Source organism: Cydia fagiglandana, chromosome 21, assembly GCF_963556715.1.
Source record: "Cydia fagiglandana chromosome 21, ilCydFagi1.1, whole genome shotgun sequence".
NCBI classification, from domain to species: Eukaryota; Metazoa; Arthropoda; class Insecta; order Lepidoptera; family Tortricidae; genus Cydia; species Cydia fagiglandana.
In genome coordinates, this window is record NC_085952.1 from 6217224 (window position 1) to 6243048 (window position 25825).

The 25825-nt window shown below is 35.7% G+C and overlaps 1 protein-coding gene and 1 pseudogene across 1 annotated transcript in view; both read right to left on the bottom strand.

The window, feature by feature from the left end:
- The window catches only part of LOC134675261 (soluble guanylate cyclase 88E), a 182938-nt gene that overhangs the window by 50976 nt on the left and 106137 nt on the right, over window positions 1–25825 (bottom strand). The window contains exon 2 of the mRNA XM_063533481.1: window positions 4723–4898. Coding sequence (XP_063389551.1) covers window positions 4723–4890 — 168 coding nt within the window. The 5' untranslated portion in view covers window positions 4891–4898. The remainder of the gene's footprint in view (window positions 1–4722; window positions 4899–25825) is intronic.
- On the bottom strand, window positions 11809–11921 carry LOC134675384 (U6 spliceosomal RNA; annotated as a pseudogene).

A 25825-nucleotide genomic window follows, 5' to 3' on the forward strand; every position in this document is an offset into this window, starting at 1 on the left:
TTTAGATAACGAATTTTTATTATTAGATTGTCCCATTAACAGTGAAATAATAAACCAAAGAACGAAAAAGAACGAAATAATACCGGTATTTTTGTATGGAGCTAATACCGGTTTCCGACCCCTGAGCGTCACAAAGTTTTCAAAGTCACGGCCAGAAATTACGATTGAAGATTTTCACGCCCGCTGAGTTACAAATCAAGAAAACCAGATGTAAAACGAAGTTGAATTTACTTTTCCACGGGGAAATATGGAAGGAATTTGTAATTGATTATGATTATGATTATTTGTGATTGATTATGGAATGGGATTTGTTATTGATTTGTAATTGATTTCTAATCAATTACAAATTCCATTCCATATTTCCCCGTGGAAAAGTAATTTCAACTTAACAAATGTATTTGTGGAATCTATGCTGCTGTGCAGACACAGACAAAACATCCTCCAGACTGAGCATAGTCGCGCTACCCCCTCTGCCACGCATACGGTAATTTTACTCCATGTTCGAGTCGAAAGTGTCTTTGTGTGACGTCCGTGTCTTTGAACGGACCAGTCAGGGCACGGGACTTCGCTCACCTCGTCCCGCGCACCCCCGCATTTTTGGTATCATCGGTTGCATGAAATAATTGCTCTAAACTCGGTCTAGAGCATTCCTAGTTTATGTGTGCAGAAAGGGGTATAGTCGCGGACGGTCTAGAACGTAAAATGACTAGTGTAATATTTTGCCTATATCTCTTTTAGTCTACATCGCGAACGGTTTAGAACGCAAAATGACCACTTTTTTATATCACTAACCTACCCTAGGTTAACTAGGTTCGTTAGTTATCTTCAAATGGCCGTAGGTCAACACCGCGACATCGCTAACGTAAAGATAAAACGACGAAAATAATGTAGGCATTTTGCGTTCTGGACCGTTCGCGATGTAGACTAAGTGATACAGGCAAAATATTACACTAATCGTAATGCGTTCCCCCAGTAATAATCCCAGAAAGGGATAAAATTTTTATTTTCAATTATTATTTTATTTTCAAGCAGAATTGGACAATTATAATTGGGTGGTTTTACGAGAATCTGACATAGCTTGTCTGTCCCATGGGTATATGGGTTTGGGGGTACCTATATTTATCTACTTCGCCGTGCGTAGGTACTTCATGATAAATTCAGAGACGTTTTTCGTGACCTTCAAGACATAAACGTGAAATATAAATACATAGTTTCCCGGAGGCTACAAGATTAATAAAAATAAAACGGTCTTGTGTTAAGAAAGTGATAAATATCTTGAATATCTCATAGAACTAAGTTAAAACTTTTTTCAATTCAATGTCAAGTTATTAGTACGACTTAAGTAAGTACCTACCTACTAGTTACTAACATTATTTTAGTGCTAGCTAAGTTTCATTACCTACTTAACAAACAACGGGCATAAAATAAAAATAAACTTTCTTATCATGCTGATCATGTACCTATTAAATGTATTAAAATATATAAAATTCTTCAGACCATTTTGATCTGATAAAAAACTTAATTGGATTTGTGAGCTTTACTTAAATAATCCTGTGTGTTTATATATGAACGGTCATATAGTTCGTTTTTTTTAGCATTAGAAATTAGGTAAACAATCTTGATGTGTCTTTTAATTGAAAAGCACATTTTAAAAATAAGATACGGCAAATATGTAACAATTATGAATCTAATACGATCATTTATATTCTTCTGCTTTCATAAGTACTAGTTTTTGAATTTTAAAAAGCGTTTTTCAATTAAAAGACATGTCAAGATCGCTTACCTTCTTGCAAGTTCTTTCTAATGCTAAAAAAAACGAACTATACATCCTACATCGTTGTTTTAATGCTATTTTTATTTAATAATATAAGAATATTAACAGTAATAAGCTGTCTGCTAAAGACTTAAAAGACTACTCGACTTTTTCACTCTTATAATCAACTCGAATCTCGAGATCTTTTCAACTTGTTAGACACCCTAGTTTTTTTTAAGTGACTTTAGTTCAGGTTCAGTGTAAGACTCAGTTTATACAAAAAAATATTTAAAACTTTCATTTTAAATTGGGTATTTTCTTCTAAAAAATAAATTATTTCACACTGTGCACGAAATAAAAAACCAGATAATTATTAGAAAAACATAGATAGCAGTTTTTTTTAAGCATAATTTCTATTTAATAAATCGGATTGAAATATAAAACGTAGCTGAGTTGCCAATTCGTGGGATCGTATGACCTAAAAATATGGACGAAGTCTTTAGGTATTTGAAGGCGCTTAAATTGCATTTAAAAGACTTACTAAAGGACTCGAATCGAGACTAAAAGGACTCGGAAGTGTTTTAAGCGCAGAGTCGCGTAAAAACGATTCACCCGAGTTTTTCAGATTTCTTCTTCTTTATTTGCCATGCCCTAACGGACGTTGGCGACCACCTTTGCCACCTCTCTCTTGCTCTTAGCCATTCTTACCAGTATGGCTGTTTGAACGAATAAAGGGGAAGAAAGAGGCTCAGCTGGCTTGACCACATTAAAAAATGGACGAACGAATAGTCCATTTTTTCATGTGGTCAAGTTAGCTGACCCTCTTTCTTCCCCTTCCTCTCCCTTCCTCCTCTTTCATCAGATTTAGACTCAAATTTAGACACAACCCGAGTTCCTACCAACGCTAATATAGACTGCTATTTTTAATATTAAGAGTATTAAAATTAAAGTGATTCCGAAATACCTACGGTATTGAAATTATTTCTCATAATAGTTTGATAGACGGGCCTAATTATCTAAAGACGAGACGCGTGTCGAAATATTTATTACCTATTTTCATTTCTATGTGAACTTGCTTTGATGTATCATCGTTCCGATACTCGCCATATTTCGCAAATTTTGTAGGATATAAATATATCTAGGTATATGTTCTTATCGCTTTCTCTATGAGTTGATGTTGAATTATCAACATCGATATCGATAAGAGAAATAAATGTCAGAAGAGATATAAGTACTGGAGATATAAGACCGGCTAGGGCTTGGTCTTGGGATATTCTGGACCGAAGAAGTTTTGCGAAACCCATGACCGAATCAAATGAACACTCGGCCCATCACTTACACGACGAATTTTGAAATGTGAACAAAATATTCGGTGCAATAACTAGCGAATCGTTGGCTTTAAAATACCTATGCTTCAATTGCGTAAGCACGCTGAGATACTGACCACTGAGACATAAGTACCTACTGAAAAGGAAATCCCCAGCGTTGAATTTTCTAATGCCATGAAATATCAACATGTATTTGTTTAGCTTTTTTTATCGTAAATTGACTTTGAAACTAGAAATCTGCCACCGGACATCCTGTAGAACTTGCACCCTTTTCACCTGCATTGAATTGAAAAGAGGTTCACTTTTCCCTACTGTGACATATGCCTGTATTCGGATTTCGAGATAATCACAAGATCTAGAGACGATCTAGAGATCAACTAGATCTACATTAGATATCGACTAGATATGACTTGGATATCTAAGTCATAACTTGTCGAAATCGTTCAAGAGGACCTCTAGAATCGCGGAAACGTCAAATTTGACATACCTATCTATCTCACAAATATCTTTAAATTATCCATATCGTAACTTGTTGAAGTCTAGTAGAAATCTAATTCATTTTCCGAATCGAGCCGATATTGTCTCCGACTTACTTCCTGAGCCTTCTTGGCGAGCCTGGTGATGAGGTTCTCAGGGTACACCTGGTGGACTGAGAACGAGGGTTGTTCCACGCCGGCCTGCCTCCGGATGTCCTCCCAGCGCTCCTCGCCGTACGTTTGTCTTGGAACTTACCCCCTTTTTAGGGTTTCGTACCCAAGGGGTAAAAAGTTAAAAACGGGACCCTATTACTAAGACTCTGCTGTCCGTCTGTCTATTTGTATGTCACCAGGCTGTATCTCATGAAACGTGATAGTTAGGCAGTTGAAATTTTCACAGCTGATGTATTTCTATTGCCGATATAACAACAAATACTAAAAAGTACGGACGAGGTGTACGGAGTGAGTGAGGGGGAATTCGACTGTCTGGTTTTTTTCATCTGGACTGCACTTGAACCCCTTTTCTCTGCTGTAACATATTTACCCCCTTATTCATAAACGTTTACTAAAGTTGACAAGCCGATAATAATCGTTTGTCCCTTTCCGACGTATTGGTATGATGGATCTTTTAGTTAGTCTGTAACTTACTTCCTGAGCCTTCTTGGCCAGCCTGGTGATGAGGTTCTCCGGGTACACCTGGTGGACTGAGAACGAGGGTTGTTCCACTCCGGCCTGCCTCCGGATGTCCTCCCAGCGCTCCTCACCGTACGTTTGTCTTGGAACTTACCCCCTTTTTAGGGTTTCGTACCCAAAGGGTAAAAAGTTTAAAACGGGACCCTATTACTAAGACTCTGCTGTCCGTCTGTCTATTTGTATGTCACCAGGCTGTATCTCAAGAACCGTGATAGGCAGTCGAAATTTTCACAGCTGATGTATTTCTATTGCCGATATACTAAAAACTACGGACGAGGTGTACGGAGTGAGTGAGGGGGAGTTCGACTGTCTGGTTTTTTTCATCTGGACTGCACTTGGACCCCTTTTCTCTACTGTAACATATTTACCCCCTTATTCATAAACGTTTACTAAAGTTGACAAGCCGATAATAATCGTTTGTCCCTTTCCGACGTATTGGTATGATGGATCTTTTAGTTAGTCTGTAACTTACTTCCTGAGCCTTCTTGGCCAGCCTGGTGATGAGGTTCTCAGGGTACACCTGGTGGACTGAGAACGAGGGTTGTTCCACTCCGGCCTGCCTCCGGATGTCCTCCCAGCGCTCCTCGCCGTACGTTTGTCGGATGAACTCCGCCATGTTTTCTAGAAGCAACCCGTACATTTTGAGGCCTGGGGACAAAGAAATAAGTATGTGACTACATATTTTTTATAACGACCGGTCCGCCTAGTGGGTAGTGACCCTGCCTATGAAGCCGATGGTCCCGGGTTCGAATCCCGGTAAGGGCATTAATTTGTGTGAGAACAAAGATATTTGTTCATGAGTCATGGTTTTTTTTCCTATGTATTTAAGTATTTATATATTATACATATCGTTGTCTGACTACCCACAAGACAGCTTACCGTGGGGCTTCGTCAATCTGTGTCAAAATGTCCCATAATACGAGTATAATATATACCTAATCTTCTTCCTCGCTTTATCCCGGCATTTCGCGACGGCTCATGAGAGCCTGGGGTCCGCTTGACAACTAATCCCATGATTTAACGTAGGCACTAGTTTTTACGAAAGCGACTGCCATCTGACCTTCCAACCCAGAGGGTAAACTAGGCCTTATAGGCATGTTGACATGAATCGCGAATATATAACATGTTATGTTTTTACCATAGCAGGGACTATTAGAATGCTGAAAATCATCTTTTGCAAGTGTAATTATGCGTAATAAATTAATTAAAAATAATCAAAAGTATTTAAAATAATGCCCAGAATCACGTGACTGTCAACGCCAATCGGAGCGCGTAACGTCATGACATGAGAAACACCACAGACAAGTCGTCAAACCTGACCGTAATACATACGACACCACCAAAGAGTTTGGATGTTCAAAAACTGTCTGTATTTATTTCGACAATAGACATTTATTACGTACAAAAAATATTATTACATGACATAAAGTATATATTTATTTGTTATTTAATAAATAAATTTAAAAGTGGAAAATAGCATCGTTCGCAGACGTTTCTGCTTGTTAAAAAATATAAATTTAATAAATAATATGTTATATAATACGATATTGCACCAAAATCTACTACTGTATGTAGAACACATTTTCTGTCGGTAATTAATATTTGTTCAGTTGACGAGACACCGCAGAAGGCCAACAAATTTATTGAGATATTTTACAGGCATCCCGTTTGGGTAATGCCCCTGACCTGCCAAAGTATTAAGTAAACAGGTATAATAGTTTTGGCAGTATCTGAACTGGTAGAGAAATTTAATATTCTAAACTAACTAGGTGTAACCAACAAGCAGGCTAGTGCTATAAGTATAGTGCGACATAAAATAGTATAAATTAAATAAAATGGAACTAAAAAATCTCGCTGCCTTGCACAACGTATCAGCATTGCAATACAGCGGGGAAATGCCGCCAGCATCCTCGGTACAATGCCTCAGGGGACTATTTTATATTTAAGCTAGTTATTAATTTCTTTTAAAGATAAGATAAAAATAGTTTATTCAAGTAGGCATATTACAATGCGCTTATGAACGTCAAATAAACCTTTACCGGCTCCAACCGTACACCTCTGCCCCGAGAAGATTTAAATCCCCCCTCAATTGGAGGAGGGTATCCCAATATGGGACCGGCAACAAACTCGGCGGGACACATCTTTTCAAAACATTATTACATCTTATAATTAACATGCATTACGAGTAATTAAGAAAAATACAATTTAAATTACTATAGAATTCATGCAATTATACTCAGTGAGTACATAACTTTATACAAATACGTAGCTCTTTCAGAAAACATATCAAATTCTTACAAAAGGAAAAGAAATAAAATCAATAAAAGAAATGAGAATACATATTATATGAATCTGACTGATTGTTATGAAATGCTTTCATACAATTTGATGTGCTTTTTACCTGAGCTGAGTCACCTTAATTCTACACATAATACAATGCTTTTAATTGCTACTTGTCGTTATTACAGTTTCTGGTTCGGACCATGCATGTTTGTCTGTCAAGTAGTCCTCGACTCTGTAGTAATTCTTAAGAGCTGGAAAGGGTAATCTTAAAGCATCCTCAGGTAACTTGTTATAAAAATGAATGCATTGCCCAACGAATGACTTCTGTACTTTACGAACTCGAAACTTTCTGATAGCAAGCTTGTTTTTATTTCTAGTATTATAGTTATGGACATCAGAATTCTTAGTGAAGGAGTCTAGATTCTTAACAACATAAATAATACTACCATATATGTATTGGGAAGCGACAGTTAAAATATTAATTTCTTTAAAAAGTTCTCTTAATGATTCACGCACCCTTAAATTATATATAGAACGAATGGCTCTCTTTTGTAAGACAAATATAGTCTGTATGTCAGCTGCTTTGCCCCAAACCAGAATACCATATGACATTACACTATGAAAATAACTATAATAAACAAGGCGAGCTGTTTCAACATTAGTCAATTGTCTAATTCTCCTCACAGCGTAAGCGGCCGAACTTAATTTGTTTGCTAGTGTTCTTATATGAGGACTCCATTGTAGATTTTTGTCCAATGTTAAACCAAGAAACAGTGCTTTATCTACCATCTCTAAGCATTCATTATTCAAAAGTATCTTAGTATCGACTGGTTTAACATTCGGCAAAGAAAATCTAATGCATTTAGTTTTCTTTAGTAATACCACTGTATATATTTTGTCCCTAAATAAAATATTTTAATTAATTTTAAAAAAGAACCATAAGTACTAAATTGTTGCCATATTTAAGCATTTTACGTCAAAATTGTGACAGTTACGTAGAAAGTGGCGAAGAAATTTGTTCTTGTAATACTTATTCCTTCTTTATCAATCCAACAAGTGTCGCCCCCATATAACCATTCCAGTCGCAGAATCATCAAAGTGGTAACTAAATGTCAGATGTGTCGTAACAGAGTCCACACAATGTGTCTAGAATTGTTTCGAAACAAAGTGTCGTCGCCGTGTGTACACTTTTCCGTAACAAGGTGTCGACACATTTGTGTGCACTTTGCGTGCGGTTTGCGACTAAATATGACAGCAAATTTGTGACAGCAAATGTCAAATAAAATACCTCTTGAAAACCAAGGTTTGTCAAACTACTATTAGTGTCTCGTGTGCTCGTAAGTAATTCTAGTAAGTCATCATGGGCGATGCAAATGATAATAATCGACCAAAACCATATAAACACCCAACACCCGTCAACCTTTTACAGAAAAGTTTTTAAAGAAATGCAATAAGCTACTTAGGTCAGCCAACGAATGCTCAAAAAAGTTGTAGAGGGAAATGCTCGGAACACAATTTTTGACTCTGTAACTTGGTTTGGACAAGTTAGGAGGTGAACATATCAAAAGTCCCCGGCCGTAGCCCTTGAGCGGGGGGAAGAGAGGGGGCTTTGAATGTCCCATTTTCCGGTTTTTCGATTATATCTCGGAAACTATGCATCTTAGCGACATGGCCACTTATACAAAATGAAAGTTAATTTAATTTGTTACAAGGTTATTCAGTCAATTTTTTCGATATGTTGAATAGTTTTTGAGATATCCGCTCTTGAAAGTTTATTTAGGGCTCTCAATTTTATCTTGATATATCTACATCAGTGAAGGTGCTGCTAGGCCGTGTATGGTATCGTTTTCGTATAAATCTGGGTTGCTGAATCCATTTAAGGTATCACATTGAAACCATTCCACAAAATTAAAAAATCTTTTTAGGGTTCCGTACCTCAAAAGCAAAAAACGGAATCCTTATAGGATCACTCGTGCGTCTGTATGTCTGTCTGTCTGAATACACAAAATAGTTCTTTACCTATAGATGACAGGAAAACCTATTAGAAATGTGCAGTCAAGCGCGAGTCGGACTTAATGTACGGAACCCTTAATACGCGAGTCCGACTCGCACTTGGTCGGTTTTTTTTAAACTCCTCTTGACGCTTAACCGCTGAACCGATTTCGTTGAAATTTGGTATAGAAATAGTTTGCGTCCCGGAACAGGACATAGGATAGATCTTATAACCAAAATCATCTTTTGAAGGTGTGAAAAGTGGCGTGGAAATTTGTACGGGAAATCAATAACCGCTGAACCGATTTATATTAAATTTGGGATGGTCTACATCTTTGATTTAGTTAAAAATTTGTAAGGCGCCATCTCTCTTCTTCCCTCGTTTTTATCCCGTTCTGGTTTTTCGATTTTATATATATGATTTGCATTTGTGACCACCTGACGAAGCCTGCGTTATGGATATCCTACCTAAAAAATTGATCATATTTATATAGATGTTAAATAAAGACTTAGAATTTTTTTTATATATATGTGAAGTGTAATTAAATCCAAAATAACAACTACATGCAAAAGTTCTTTTCCTTAACCTTTTAATTTAAGCTATAGGTAAGTAAGTACCTGGTAAATTATTTATTTAAGTACCTACCTACATTTTTACCAATATTTTATTTAAAATCAAAGATCTAGTTGGAAAGAAATAAGTAGGTATAGGTAAACCAGAACTTTAGGAGTATTGTCAAGAGGGCGCTCGTTTTGAATTTTATATAGCAACAATTTGTATAGTGGGGACAATGGAAATTGGCAGATGATTTTTGTTTTATTCCGACAACGTTAATAAGTGCGAAGTTTGATGTTTGGATATTTCTTCGGTTATTACGCTTAAATGGCTGACACGATTTAGATAAAATGAATAGCGTAAAGTTAATAAGTAACGCAAGAGTTATAATCTATTTTCTTTTTTGTTTTCTTTTTTTTTTAGGTTTGGTCGTTTAATTCCGCCCTTACGCACTTCACTAGCAATCCGTGATACCGATGCATGCGATACAGCGAAATGCTATACATGGAAGTATTCTGTTCGCTCAATTATGACCCAACGCAAACTACCCCGCGATAGGCGGTACTTACAAACTGCTCGATTGGCAATCTCAGTACGACCGAGGTGACAGTCAGTGACAAATGGCTAAATTGATTTATAAAAACAACGTTTTTTTGTAATTAAAAATATATTCATGTGTCGTGAAGTGGTGCAGAAGTTATTTTAGTTCATACCAAGGACAGTGGAATCACTTTTCACTTGTAGTAAACAGATAACTTCAGTAGAATTTGGAAAAAACATGACGATTTGTTTTCAATACTACCGTGCTAAGCTAAAACGTAACAACTGCATACGACTTTCATAACAACATACGACTTTTTAAATTGCGAGGATAATAGGGATGGTGTTATGCTAAATGAAGTAGACTATTTTATTAACTTGTGTTTGGTTTAGGTATTTTCTATATAATTATAAATGTAGTAATAAATTCCTTCTTACAGATTTGTATTTTTCTTTTTTATTTCATGAGATGGAGCTATAAAAAAACTACCTAGTTATTTCAAATTAATAATCAAATTTGGTATTGTCATTTTACATTACTTTCTATTCAGATTCCCACAAGATGCTATTCGCAGAGAACTATGGAAAAAAGCTGTCCAATTAGAGAGACATGAAATTGAGTGGATGCCTGGCAAGATATCTAGAATATGTTCTATTCATGAGATATAACCCGTGAGATAATCATACCCGGTCTCCTATATGTAGATATATACATTTTTCCTATCATGCTTTCACTGAATTAATTTAACAAATACACACATTCTCTGAAAATGTTGATCATTTGAATCCACCCTCTACTGTCACATTTATGTAGGTTCTCTCTCAAGCCATTTCCGTCAGTAGAAAAGAGCGGCAAACATATTAACTAACATTATAGACGGGTCTAACGCGAATTATATTCAATTACCTTGACTTACCGACGTAAATCAGTTTCGTTTCGTATAATGTGAGTTAATATGTGTTCAAAACGCGAAAGCTTAAAATATTAAAAGAGCGGCAAATTTAGAAAATGTAAGCGCGTGAACGGCTGTGGTCCTATACAAAATTTTAATTTTGCACCTTTTTCTACTGACAAACTTGCTTGACCGGCTAATAAAACCGGCGTATAAAATATTCTGAACTGAAAGTGCGGATTTATTGTGACTCGGCCTGTTCAAATATTTTTGACCCGATTCGTGTACCCATGTAAATTTTGCAGACTGTGTAGCCAGTCCTATTTCTAAAAACGGACAGACTATACCTGAACGTGACTTCGCACTGCCATGCAGATTGATAATAAAATATACAAAATACTTATTATAGCGGAATACATTTATACAACAATGATATATTTACTTATGTTGAGTTAGTCTGTCATGTCATAACAACATTTTAACTAGTTATCTTTTGATCTGCATTAAATTATTATACGTGAATTATTTGACTGGTTCTTCACTGTATGGCATAAACCTATCCCTGTCCAAGTCATATTCTAATCAAATATGAACCGCGAACTCTCAGCGGCCAGTACGTACAGCAAGAAGGTTATTAGCGGATTAATGTCGCTGATTGGTAGTTATTGACTTTATATGCATTTCATCTACACTTAGCTATGTACCATTAGTGTAATAAAGATGACTATTATTTCGTTTACCAGCTTTGATTACAGGCTCTGTAAACGCGTCGTCTTATTTGAATGTAGGCGTAATTGTGTATGTGTGCTAATTTGGCCCGAGAATTTGAACGGTAATGTTCCTAAAGGCGGTATCCTTAGTTATATATGATCGCAGATGCGATACACCTAATACACAAATCAAATTATTACAAGACATCAACCAAATCGTGACGACCTGACTATAGTGACATTTGTCCATAAGTTTGAAACTTACCCGTCAATTCAGATGCTAATTTCGTTATGTTTTCTAATGGAAGAAATTTCTCTCCCGCACGTTTTTTTTTCCAATAAATAACTATATACACTATTTACAACTTTTTTCTCCGTAAAATCTAAAACTTTCGGGTTGATTATGGCAGTCTAATAATAATTCACACGAAACTAGACAAAGCAATGTTTACATTGTCAATATTGACAACTATCATAGAGGGTAGATGTTGTCTATTATTAAAATTGTTGCCATTGCTAGAAATTAGTACCAACAAATTTCCGTAACATGGCGCACCCTCAATAGATCCTGGTTCACCTATAGATAAAGAGTGAAATACTTCACGATTTCGTATGTCATTCTTGCGCAGAGCCATGCTAATCTCTCTCTGTTTCTAGTCAAATTTAAGTATATGAATTATGAATTGCCGAAGTACTCACCCACAATGGGATGTAGGTTTGTTCGTTACCTTGTATCTCTCAGAGCGGAAATAGAAGCCGACTTCGTCGACTCCTAAGCGGATACACGTTGTTTATCAGCACTTTTATTACTAAAAGTTTATTTGTGACGTCCCGCGATAAAGGTACCTTATGGCGGCTGGCGCTTATGCCGCATAGCGTCGCAATAATATTGGAGCGGCGTTAATAATAGAGTAAGCGCCAATCACCATAAGGTACCTTTATCCGCAGGATGTCACATTTTGCTATATTATACTAACCCTGAACGGGATAAAAAGAGAAATTGCTGATAGATACTTAGACAGATGAAACCTCCTCGCCATATCATGGTCTACCTTAATACGTAGGTTCTACGTAACGCGTATTAACTAGCCGTACCATTCGTATTCGAAAACACAATTAAATCACTTGAAAACTGAAGGGTATGCCATTCACCATTTAAGTATTCAAATTTCAAACCTTATTATACACACAGAAAGATTTAAACTAACAAGACTCAGAAGAGACTTCATGTAGGTGTAAAATTGAATTCTAATGATAACACGTGCACGCTTTACTAACTCGATGTGTTTTTAAAGATATGTACTTCAGTATTTTCATTGGTATAGCCACGGTGCACGCAGGCAGCCTTTGAAAACACTTTCACATCATATCATGGCATAAGCCGTTAGAAACTGTTTTTCACCACACCAGCTCGGAAAGGCTTACTTTGCACTTCAAAAACTGAGAGCAAGCTTACATTTTAATCACAAGTGAGGCAAAGTAATCAAATGCAAGTTTTGAGTTGTTTTGTTATGTTTGCTGGTAGAATTGACTTTTAAATCATGATTTTGGATGATAAATATTTAATGGCATTCATTTGTATTTGATTATTACATTTAATATTTGCTTCAGGTTGGTGTGGTGAAAGATTTTGTGTTTCAATTGGGGCAAATTTTGTTTAACCCTCGCAACGCTCAAGATTCCATGTTTCGAATATTGATACTCGCAATATTAGCACGAGCGGTTAAACAACAACTTTGCCCCCTTGTAAAATAAATAACTATTTCAATGTAGCCAGCTAAACTGAGGTACAAATTCAAAAACTCACCAGTAGTTTAGCTTGACGACCTTCTAGATGGAAAAACAGCAAGCCAATGACTTGAAAATTTGCCTTGAATAACTGACAAAGCATCCTTCCTGTGTGGTGGGAGTGTAGGTGCGAGGGACGTATATGCTAGAAAGGGGCAATACGACCTACGACAGTGTTGCCACTCTCAATTTGAGATGCAATGGATAGTTGTTTGGTCGGATACCGGATATTCGGCCTGACCATCGGCCGAATATTCGGTATCCGACCGCCGAATATTCGGCCGGCGGAACAATACCTACATTTCGGTTTTTAGGTGCGCATTGTGCAGGTTTTAACCTGTTTCGTGGTGAACGTTGGCGCGGACTCATTTCTATGTTCGAAATGAGTAGAGTACCTACGCGTGCAAGTGAGTGGATGTGGATGTTTAAATTGTTTTGAAATAATAAACGAGTAAGTACAATATGACCGTGACTGTTTCTTAAATCCAATTTGTTTACTCTGAGATCTAGCAAAGTTACTATCCGGTATTCGGCCGGATAGTGGGTCACTAATGTCACTATCCGGTGCATCTCTACTCTCAATATTATTCTGAGGTTCCAAATATCGGTACAGTTGTTTAATTGTTGCTTAATTTGGAGATTGACCCCAATTTCATTTCTGATCAAATCGGTCGATTTGATCATCCCGTCTGGACTCCACTTAACAGCCGTAACACATTAGCGCGCCGTTCAAGGTCACGGTGCGCCAAACCATAGCCTGATGTCATGTAGGTATGTACTTAGTCCAAAATTATGTTATTTACTAATTATGTTATTTATATGCATTGAACGTTAAATCTGAACCAATTCGATTGCTATTCTATAGTGAATCAGCATGACTTGAAAAAGCGCGGCAAATTTAAAACATGTCTGTAAAAACTATTATAGGTTTCAATAGCCCTCATAGACCTGACTTTTATCTCGATATCGTAATTTTCTAACGACAAACCCATTATCTATACAAAACTGTCGCAAAAATGTTATCGCATGTACAGTCAAGGAATTTAAATTCCGACCCATTTCGTACTTTGTCACAGTGACAATCAATATGAAAGCCGCTAGAGACCTCATACGGTTGTCACTGTGACAAAGTACGAAATGGGTCGGAATTTAAATTCCTTGACTGTATATCGTGGTACAGGATAGGATGGAGCCATATACTTACTACTTGCTTGCAGGTATCGTAATCAAACAAAGTGCTTGCTAAGTATAGATGGTCAAGCAAATCTTGTCAGTAGAAAAAGGCGCGAAATTTAAATTTTCTATGGGACGATATCCTATCGCGCCTACATTTTTCAAATTTGCCGCCTTTTTCTACTGACAAGATCTGCTTGACGCAGATTAGCTAAATACGCGCAATGTATTTTTATGTCAAAAATAATGTATTTATTTAATGTTTATATAGTATGTATGTATATATGTGACGTTCCACGGGAAAAGGTACCTTATGAGGGTTTCTAGTTTCGGAGATATGAAATGTTTTGTAAAGAGGTGAAAAAATGCTCAAATTTTTTTTATTGTGTGATCTGAACCCTTAATGCGTAACGTTTGTTTACCTGTTTTTATTTTTGTTATAAGTTAGTTATAAGCCTAGTAATGTCGTCTCAGAGTTTAGTACAAAAGGTACCTTATGGAAAAAAGGTTGAAAATTCCCAAAAAAACTAGTCAATACGGGAAAAGAAGTTTGGTAGAGAACTGTATTAGCATTCCGCAAAACTAATTTGATAATTTCAGTTCTGGTTGGGGCGCCTAGCATATATTATAACCGTACATCGACCGAAATTACAAATCCAAGTAGCCTGCTATTATACCAAAGTTACTCTCCTCAAGTCGTTCTTAACTAGAATAATCTTCATTTGGTTTGGTCGCATGCAATAAATCAGCCATTGGTTTGCTGAAAAATGACAATACCCGACGCATTACCTTATGGAATATCTGAGGTCATTGAACCTCAATGCCGCTTGTCTTCAATGGCAACCAAAATATATTATTAATAAGAAATAGACGATTTATACCATCTTTACCCCAAAATATTATTAGTTTATCCTAACTGTTCCATCATCATCATGCCTCATCATGTAACTTAACCACAAGGTACCTTTTCATTACATACAAATTATTGGTCTTTTTTAAGATTATTATGACGAAGAACTAATTAAATTTGTGGCAGTTCAATGTAAATTAATATTTTCTATTCATAAAAGATAAACTTCAATGTGATTGATGTTTTGTAGTGATGTATTACTTATGAGATTTATTTCCATAAGGTACCTTTTCGTAAATGTATGGAGCAAATACTGTTATTGTTATGTAAGTTTAAAGTGGCATAAGGGGTTAAATATAGTATTTAGTTGGGGTTTTAGGATTTATTTCATTTGAATGACAGAATTTCTTTCATATGTGCTCAGAAAAATTGATTGTGTGTTACATTAAAAGTAAAAATATTCAATTTTCTGATTTTATATGAAAAAGTTAAAAAATAAATTTTTACCTCTAAATCGGTATTGTTTTTTGCTTAAACTGTCTCTCAGTGTCGTTTTCTAATAGATAAAATTTAAATCTTGAGAGCTCATTGCAATCAATCGTGAAAATGAAATAAAACTTTATTTTCAAGAGATTGGTTAGTATACATATAAATCAGTCGATATCAAAGGTTTCTATTTGTATTATAGAACAAGTCGCAACATTTTTTTAATCTCAGATATATAAGGTATTATTATTTGTAGTCAACTATGTAACTTACTTCAGGAACATAGTTTTTTAGGCGGCTAAACTTAAAACTTCTCTATCGTAAAGTTGCTCAATTCACAACATTATTTTCAAAAAATCATATCTCTGTAACTACGCAACTTAGGAGGTTGATCTTTTGTGTTATCGATAGCTTATTTATTGTACATTACTGGGGTATGCATAACTCCATACCCGCCATAAGGTACCTTTGACCGTGGGACGTCACATATTTATCCGCAAATATGAACAATTGTAGTTAATTTACAAAACATAATTTATACGGCCACAAATAAAATATTAAATGCTTCTAAAGTCTGTTTGGTTATTTCTACATGGAAACGAAGTCATTTCAAATTATAAAAACATTAACACGTTCAATGCAAAGTATGGTTAATTACGAGTTATACTAATTGCCGCAGCGAAGGTGCTGAACACCTTATTGCTACCTGCATTCACCGTTCGCCGCTCAGCTACCCACTGACGTTAATACCACGGCCTTACGTTTTATGACAGGACTCTGAGTCAGGGGAGTGGCACACTTGGTCCGCCATTTTAGTCAGTCATTCCATGTTCGGGTGCGCTTGCGTTCAGTCGAGTTTTGGAATATTACTGCAAATTTTTGTTGTTTGTTAATTTGTTGTTTATGGTGTCGACTTTTATTGCCCTAGTCGCCAAAATAAATGATGTTACTTAGTGAAATTTTAACCGACACCACACGGTAAAAATAAGTTTAACAATAATTACTTAGTTAAAAATCGAGTAAAAACGGTATTTCTAATACTTAACTTATATTTTTTGCTATTCAATTAAAGAGTACTAACAAAATCCTAACTCAATTAATTAGTGCAAATATTTTAAGGTTTGCGATTCCTGCTCGGCCTTGCGTCGTAAGGTGCCCGGTACCACTGTATTGCAGCAATAACTAGAAATGCTTACTTTGGGGAACATTAGCAACTGTCGTTTTTGATAATTACATTTTAGTGGTGAGGGGTGGTACTTAAATGACCGCTATTGAAACCTTAAATGGTTTAAACTTATAGGCGCGAAGATTTAAAATCCCTAAGAAAATTTTAATTTCGCGCCTTTTTCTGCTATCAAATTGGGTGTGTTTCGGTATAATAGCCCAATATAATTGGCCTATTATTGTATTAAATTTAACGCGCACGCAAAGACGGAAAGCCTGCAATTATATAAAATTTACTTTCTTATTTACAGCACTCTTGCCCAGATTAAAGCTGATAATTAGTTCGAATCTAGTCTCCCATATTTTTTAATTTCACTGGTACATATGTCTTGACCGAGTAAATAGTAAATATACTAAATACTTTGTTAAATATTCGCGCTCGGGGCGATGGAAGTTTCATCGTTCCGCCGCCCGCTCCATGCAACGATCAATCGCGTTAGCTCGCTGGCTCGTGCGCGGCAACTTTAAAGCAACGATAACGTTTTTGATGGTTTTTTGTGTTACGAATCATATTTCAAGCCGATTTTTACAGTATTCGACGATCGAGAACTCATAACGAAAATCCCATATGATACCTCTATCTATTGCCATCTGATCTATTACCATTTTTAACCAGGAAATTAAAGCACAACCCCATAAAACCCACCATACGGTATTATTTAGTGTACGATTAAATTGCAACGCTTGTACTTATTATAATTTGGAAATAATGAGAGAAAAAATAGCCTATTACCATTTTTGAGGACGGAAATATACTGAATTTAATAATTACCGTAGGTTACTTACTTTAAATGTAGGATACATAATTATTTTTTGTGTGATTCATGCTTAATGTTATAAAGCAAATATTTATCTTTATTAATTTTCTGTGAATTTTTATATTTTTACATTTTTTTTTAAATACCTAAATGTAATATATTTATTTGGATTATGTGTCGACGTAATCACTAGATTTATTGTCTGTCCCATACACCGAAAAGTTCAGCTATTACTAATTATTTCCATTCCGCCATACTAGCCGACCGTACCTTTCTTGGCCTAGTTTGGAATCCAAGATGTGTGCCGTGCACTTTGTCACAAAAGTCGTCATGGATATCGTTTTATAGGTTTTAGGGAGTGCAGAATTCGAAAATGATGACCATTTTGGATTCCAAGATGTCTGCCGTGCACTTTGTCATATAAGCCGTCATAGATGTTGATTTATAGGTGTTAGGAAGAGCAGATTTCGAAAATGATGACCATGACCAACAAAACGACTTCCATGTCGACTTTTAACATAGTGCATGGCCGCCATCTTCGATTCCAAAATAGTTATTATTTTCGAAATCTGCGCTCCCTAAAACCTATAAAACGACAGCCATGACGACTTTAATGACATACTGCATGGCCGCCATTTTGGATTCCAAAATGGTCATCATTTTCGAAATCAGGGCCCCTAAAACCTATAAAACGACACCCATGACAACTTTTATGACATAGTGCGTGGCCGCCATTTTGGAATCCAAAATGGTCATCATTTTCTAAATCTGCGCCCCCCAAAACCTATAAAACGACACCCATGACAACTTTTATGACAGTGCATGGCCACCATTTTGGATTTCAAAATGGTCATCATTTTCTAAATCGGGGCCCCCTAAAACTTATAAAACGACATCCATGACGACTTTTATGAGATAGTGCATGGCCGCCATTTTGGAATCGAAAATGGTTATCGTTTTCGAAATCTGCGCCCCCCAAAACCTATAAAACGACACCCATGTTAACTTTCATGACATAGTGCATGGCCGCCATACTGGATTCCAAAATGGTCATCATTTTCGAAAGCGGGGCCCCCTAAAACCTATAAAACGACATCCATGACGACTTTTATAACATAGTGCATGGCCGCCATTTTGGAATCCAAAATGGTCATCGTTTTCGAAATCTGCGCCCACTAAAACCTATAAAACGACACCCATGACGACTTTTATGACATAGTGCATGGCCACCATTTTGGAATCCAAAATGGTCATCATTTTCTAAATCTGCGCCCCCCAAAACCTATAAAACGACACCCATGACGACTTTTATTACATAGTGCATGGCCGCCATTTTGGATTTCAAAATGGTCATCATTTTCTAAATCGGGGCCCCCTAAAACCTATAAAACGACACCCATGACGACTTTTATGACATAGTGCATGGCCGCCATCTTGGAATCCAAAATGGTCATCATTTTTGAAATCTGCGCCTCCTAAAACCTATAAAACGACACCCCTGACGACTTTTATGGCATAGTGCATGGCCGCCATTTTGGATTCCAAAATGGTCATCATTTTCAAAATTGGGGCCCCCTAAAACGTATAAAACGACATCCATGACGACTTTTATGACACAGTGCATGGCCGCCATTTTGGATTCCAAAATGGTCATCATTTTCGAAATCGGCACTCCCTAAAACCTATAAATCGACACCCATCTCGACTTTTATGACAAAGTGTTTGGCTACCATCTGGGCATCTGCATGCAAGACATTTCTATTATTTTTACGTACAAAAATGGCCCCCTGTCAACTTCCAACCGAGATTTAATCGATAATTTATTCGATTAATGTTCAGATTAATTCAATTTCAATCTATGTTAGGTCGACTAAACTAATCGTGATTAAAATTTGAGGATTAACTTTTTTTATTCCATTAATTAGTCGAATAAACAGTTAATCTATTAAGTCCCATCTCTGACCACGTCATTTTTACACTTTGAGAATATCTGAAAACAAATGAACACAAGGAGCCATTTTGCAAATCCAGTAACTTTGTTATTACTTTTGACAGCGCGTGTCATGTGTCTACACAGAGTCGACACAAAGTCGAAACATTTGCGACTACTTTGTGACTGCAATATTTCTCAGCCTTAAACCATATTTATACATCATAATTAACAAGTTTCGTAGTATGTAAAGCGTTATTTCTGTTATTTAAGTATAGTATACGCATCGAAGTACTAAAAATGCATCAAATAATATATTTATGAACACAAGCACTGAGAAGTAAACAATTTCATTTCCGGCTAAACTAAAACAATGTGGTGGCGCGTTGATTATATTACACTTAGTTTATCAAATCACTCGAGCAGTTTAATTCCCCATAATAATTTAAGTTCTATTGTAATATAAATGCAAACAATATATAATTACGTCTTGTAATCCGTTTTAGAAATGGCGTATTAATGTCACTTACTTTTATTTAACTATTTTTCCATCTGACAGTTTCCATTTGACAGGAACAAAATGAACGAATGAACGAATGATTTTGGCATAAAGTAGTCGCAAACCCGAAACAATGTGTGCACACGGCGACCACACTTTATGTCACTTTGTGTCATGTGTCGACCCTTCCCCATTTCTGGTAACTGTGTCGACACGGCGACGACTCTGCGACTGGAATTGTGACCGAAACAGACGGTGTCGACACAAGATGTGTCTACACCGCGTCGTAACGGCGACTGGAAATGGTTGTAAGGTAAAGGGCCCCTGTTTCGGCAGGTTAAGGCTCTTGAGAGTGAGTTGAGAGTTTGTGTATTTTTTTTAAATATTACTAAGCATATCAATACCTTGAAAGCTTTTGAATATGTTATATTAGTTCTTTGTTAATAATTTAATGTATAAACTGTAGGGTTTTAGTTGAAACTTTTTTTTATATGAATTTTTTCGTGAACCTCTTATTTGGCTCCCATTTCGTGATACAAATTTAGGTCAGCTCCTAAATTCGTGAATTCTTGTCCCCTGTTTCGGCATAAAGTTTTCTTAGAGTAATTGATGACAAATTGATAATTTGCTGATAATCATTTTAAATATTTAACGGTCTTACCTACTTACGAATAATTGTAAGGTCAAATTAAAAATAATAATAAAAAAAAATGGTAAATTGAGAGCTAGCTTAAAGTTTTTTGTACTCGTCGACTTTAATGGTTGAATTAAGACTTAGGTAAACCATATGGGTACTTTAATACTTGATTAAAAGTCAAACTATTTAATTTAAATAAAAAAAAAATAAAAAAAACTAAAAAAAATAATAATAATTAAAAATTATAATTATTTACAAAAACTAATTTACTATCATATACGTTAAAAATAAACATACCTACACAAAAATAAATCAAATTTCAATAATAAATAAAATTGTGCTAGTAGTTAATATGAGAATATACGTGGAACATACCTTAAAATTTTTAACTCGGGTCACATTCAAACTCGTTTTATGAGAATTCTAGTGAAAAAAACATATACCGAATTTCGCTCATACGAAACTTCATGAAATACATTAATTGTTTTCTAATTTATTTTTTTAATTATCTTTGTTGTTATATTTAAAAACAAGCACTCAAAATGTACCTAGAAAATCCTTGATTCGTTAGTGGCACGAAATAGGAGACACACGTAAGATAAAATGACCGCTATTTCGTGAGTCGATTTATTGCAATTTTAAGTTATTTCTATGCATATATTCAATCTTTTTTCTTATCAAATCAATTACTAAGGAACCCACAGAAACACTCCCAAAAACTTTTATTCGAATGGGTTTAGCTTTTCCTTCCTATAAGCTTAACAAGTGAGAGCGCGCACCTTACGCCTAAAAAAAGTGCACGCATACAACACAGCTGTTCGCGGCCGTCTGACAGTTTTGACCGTCGTATTACTCTTAGTTTAATCACTAAAATATTGGTTATCATTTTATTGAAGAGATTAAATAATACAGATTTTTTTCATATGTATAATTTGAATAAAAGATATTTGAATTCCTTATTATTTGGGCCAGAAAAAAAACTAACGAAATAACGTACTAACACGAACTTGGGGCCGTTTACCTTATGGGCCTTCTGCGGCATCTGCACTGAAGTTTTACTTTTACCGCGGTGAAAAATACTGGTTGTGTTAACTTTACTGTGGCGTTGCGCAGTTACCGGGACTTATTTGTTATCACGGCACGTTTAATAAGCCAGAACCTTCACCTTGGGTACCTTGAGAGCTCAATCATTACATAACTTAACACCATCCAAATGTATACACTGGTATATGTTTCGGCATTTGAAATAAGGCTGCTGAGCCTTATTTCAAATGCCGAAAGAAAAATTGCAGGCAAATAAGATTGCTGAAGAAGACCGAAAATTTGCAGAGAAATAACATCGATTTGTTATGTTTGTAACATTGTCTCAAAATGGGATGGAGTACCTAGCTACTTCGGTCTAAAGCTGAATTCGTTTCAAAAATAGCACGTGAAATCTGTTAGCAACAGAGTTCAAAATACTACATAAAACTGGTTTTATTCATTAAAAAAATATACACCTATCATAAAAAAATTAAACTACAAAAATACATATCAATTGCAACATTTCTACTCACTTGATATTTTATTCTAATTTAATAATCTATACAATTTTAAGTGAAAATATACATTTTATATTGACGAAACCTGAGGTGGATGAGCTATCTCTATGATGACGAAGCCTGCGCTGTGGATCTGAAGGTACCTAACCTATGCTGTTATTATTATGTTGTTTTTTTTGGGCCAATAAATTGCTTTGGTATTTTATGACGTATTCCATCTAACTAAGATCTAAAACGTATTTCTAATGACGAGACGTGTGAGAAGCCATGTAGCTTGCATGATGAAGCTATGTGTAGGCAGAACTGGTCGTAGTTGACGTCAAGATATGCAATCAAATATAATCGATAGATTTCAATCGGTCGTTAGTCACGAAAAGGATCGGAAAGATCGTGTCGCGAACATGCGAATTGATTGTACCTTTGTCCACGATATTATTAAAGTGATAATTCGTAAACCTTGTTGAAAACACATACGGTCCATGTCCATGTTATATTATCATAAAATTTTGTCAAGTTGTACGGTTACATGTAAATTCAAGCCACTTCATCTTGTAAACCATAGAACCCTTGTTTAGACTACATAACAGATCGAATCGCAACAATGAATTTACCTTTAAACTTAGTATTGCCTTCCTCGTATTACTATTAAAGGTCTCGCTTGTACTCGGCCATTCAAGTCACACCCGATATGCAATATTTTTTCCCGTTTTGTTTTGTTTGCGTGACCTCTTACTTTAAAACATATATCAAAAGTCATCAATTTCTTAACAGCCCTTAATAAAACCAGAAAACAAAGCATCAAGTCGCACATGTCATGATTTTATTGTGATCTTTTCGAGACAGTGGATTTACGATCTCTGTTTCATCGTAATATACGGTTGACAAAGTGCTATTTTGTGTCGCATCACACCAAATAGATACTAGAATTGATGAGTGATACACATTAACAAAGGCAGAGAATAGTATTTTATGCAACCGTTGTTTAAGAGAGGTCAAAAAAGGTGAGTGGCGTGAGTAACAATTTGAGGCGAAGCCGAAAATTGTTAATGAAGACGCCACGAGTATTTTTTGACAGTTAAACAATGTTGCATATAATACTTTTTCTACGACAAATCACTTGCTTTGAAATAAAATTATAACGAATATTTTTCATTCAAGAAATAGCAGAGAATGAAGGGTACGGGCGGGAAAAGAATGAATGAAATAAAAAAAACATGTCTATGGTTCACTCATCTGTCAAAGATGACAATTAAAATTAGGTTGGCAACAATGTATTTCATACAATATTTTTAAAGTGATGAATAGGTTACATTCCTACTTGATTCGGTCAAATTGTGTTTTTTGAAAAACTAATTATAGCCAGCATTCTATGAATGTAGTATGATACCTTTGGGTATGGTGCTTTACGCAGGCTAGCGTCCCGTCCCCTCCCCCTGACGCAACCCCCCCTTTTAGCATAAATATGTCCCGGTTGGGAGTTTTTTTGTTTTTTGGGGAAAGTATACAATATAGGAAAAAAGTGTCAATGAAAGAAATGTTCCCTATTAAATTCTAAACAAAAAAGGTTATATTCATTTTTTTGATACGACGCACCATATTCATGTTATGGCTAGATGAACTTCGACAAAATTTAACCGTTGAAAAACTTGCAGAAGATCAATATAACATAGTACGTGATAGTACTAAAAGAAATCATACAGGACAATAACCTTGCAAGCTTATTTTCCGTATAAGATTTTTTTCAGTACTATCACGTACTAACTTATAATGAAATTCAACAAGTTAATACATGAATATGGTGAGTCTTACTAAAAAGTTGTATATAACCTTTTTTGTTTAAAATTTATTAAGGATTATTTCTTACCTTGACACTTATTTCCTAACTCTAATACTTTTCTCAAAAATAAAAAAAAACCGTAAACCGGGACATATTTCATGCTAAAAGGGGGGGTTGCGTCAGGGGGAGGGGGAGGGACGCTAGTGTGCGTAAAGCACCATACCCAAAGGTATCATACTACATTCATAGAATGCTGGCTATAATTAGTTTTTCTTGCTCATACATTAGAACATAATTTAACCGAATCAATTCGGTCAAATTGTGTTTTTTGAAAAACTAATTATAGCCAGCATTCTATGAATGTAGTATGATACCTTTGGGTATGGTGCTTTAAGCACACTGGCGTCCCTCCCCCTTCCCCTGACGCAACCCCCCCTTTTAGCTTGAAATATGTCCCGGTTGAGAGTGTTTTTTGTTTTTTGGGGAAAGTATACAATATAGGAAAAAAGTGTCAATAAAAGAAATGTTCCCTATTAAATTCTTAACAAAAAAGGTTATATTCTTTTTTTTGATACGACGCACCATATTGATGTTTTAGCTAGATGAACTTCGACAAAATTTTACCGTTGAAAAACTTGTTGAAGTTCAATATAACATAGTACGTGACAGTACTGAAAGAAATCTTCACGAGGAATAAGCTTGCAAGCTTATTCTCCGTATTAGTTTTATTTCAGTACTATCACGTACTAACTTATATTGAACTTCAACAAGTTAATACATGAATATGGTGAGTCTAACCAAAAAGTTGTATATAACCTTTTTTGTTTAAAATTTATTAAGGATTATTTCTTACCTTGACACTTTTTTCCTAACTCTAATACTTTTCTCAAAAATAAAAAAAACCGTAAACCGGGACATATTTCAAGCTAAAAGGGGGGGTTGCGTCAGGGGGAGGGGGAGGGACGCTAGTGTGCGTAAAGCACCATACCCAAAGGTATCATACTACATTTATTGAATGCTGGCTATAATTTGTTTTTCTTGCCCATACATTAGAACATAATTTAACCGAATCAATAGGGGTTTAAAGGTACTTATGTGCACAACCCTTTAAATGACAAATAAAAGTACGGGAGTAGAAAAATGTACATTTCTTAACACGAGTACTTAAAGTGCAAAAGGTCGCAAAGGTCGAAATTAAACTTTCGTGAGACATATTTTAAACTGTTTATGCGACAACGGTTTCACTCACTTCAATTTTTAGTTGCTATTGGTGACAATGTGCAGTACCTATATACAGACCGTAAAAAGTCTGCAGCGATTTTGATAGCCCACGCAGTGCAAGTGTAATTTTAAACGTCAAACTTCTATGAAATTATGACGTATACATAACACTTACACTGCGTGGGCCTTCGAGCAACACCGGCTTCCGACACGTCGGAAGGGAGGGGCCCAAGCGATATCTCGCCGTACAAATCTTTCTGCCATTTTTCGCGGGGGGAAAGGTGCAGTCGCATTTCTCACACACTTACATACAAAATCCAATCTGTAATGACGACACAAATACATAGAAAATGACACACGTCAAAGACAAATCTTGCAAACCTCGATCTCTTTTTGTGTACGGACGAGTGACTAGAGTCACAACACGCACACTAACACATTTTCGTTGAAGTATGTCATTGTATGTCATTCTGAGAGATGAGAAGTCGGATTTGTCGCTCAACCGATCCGCAATTTGTACTGAGCGAGCAAAATCGATAAATCCAACAATTACTTGAGACTATAATATAATAATTGTATTTAAATGTAATTTAACGGGGTGTGTAATGATCGGTATAAAAATAATTAATATATTTTCTGTAGATATAACAACATTTAATATAATTTCTAAAAATATAAAAACTCATTTTGTATAATATACATTTGGTATATTATTAA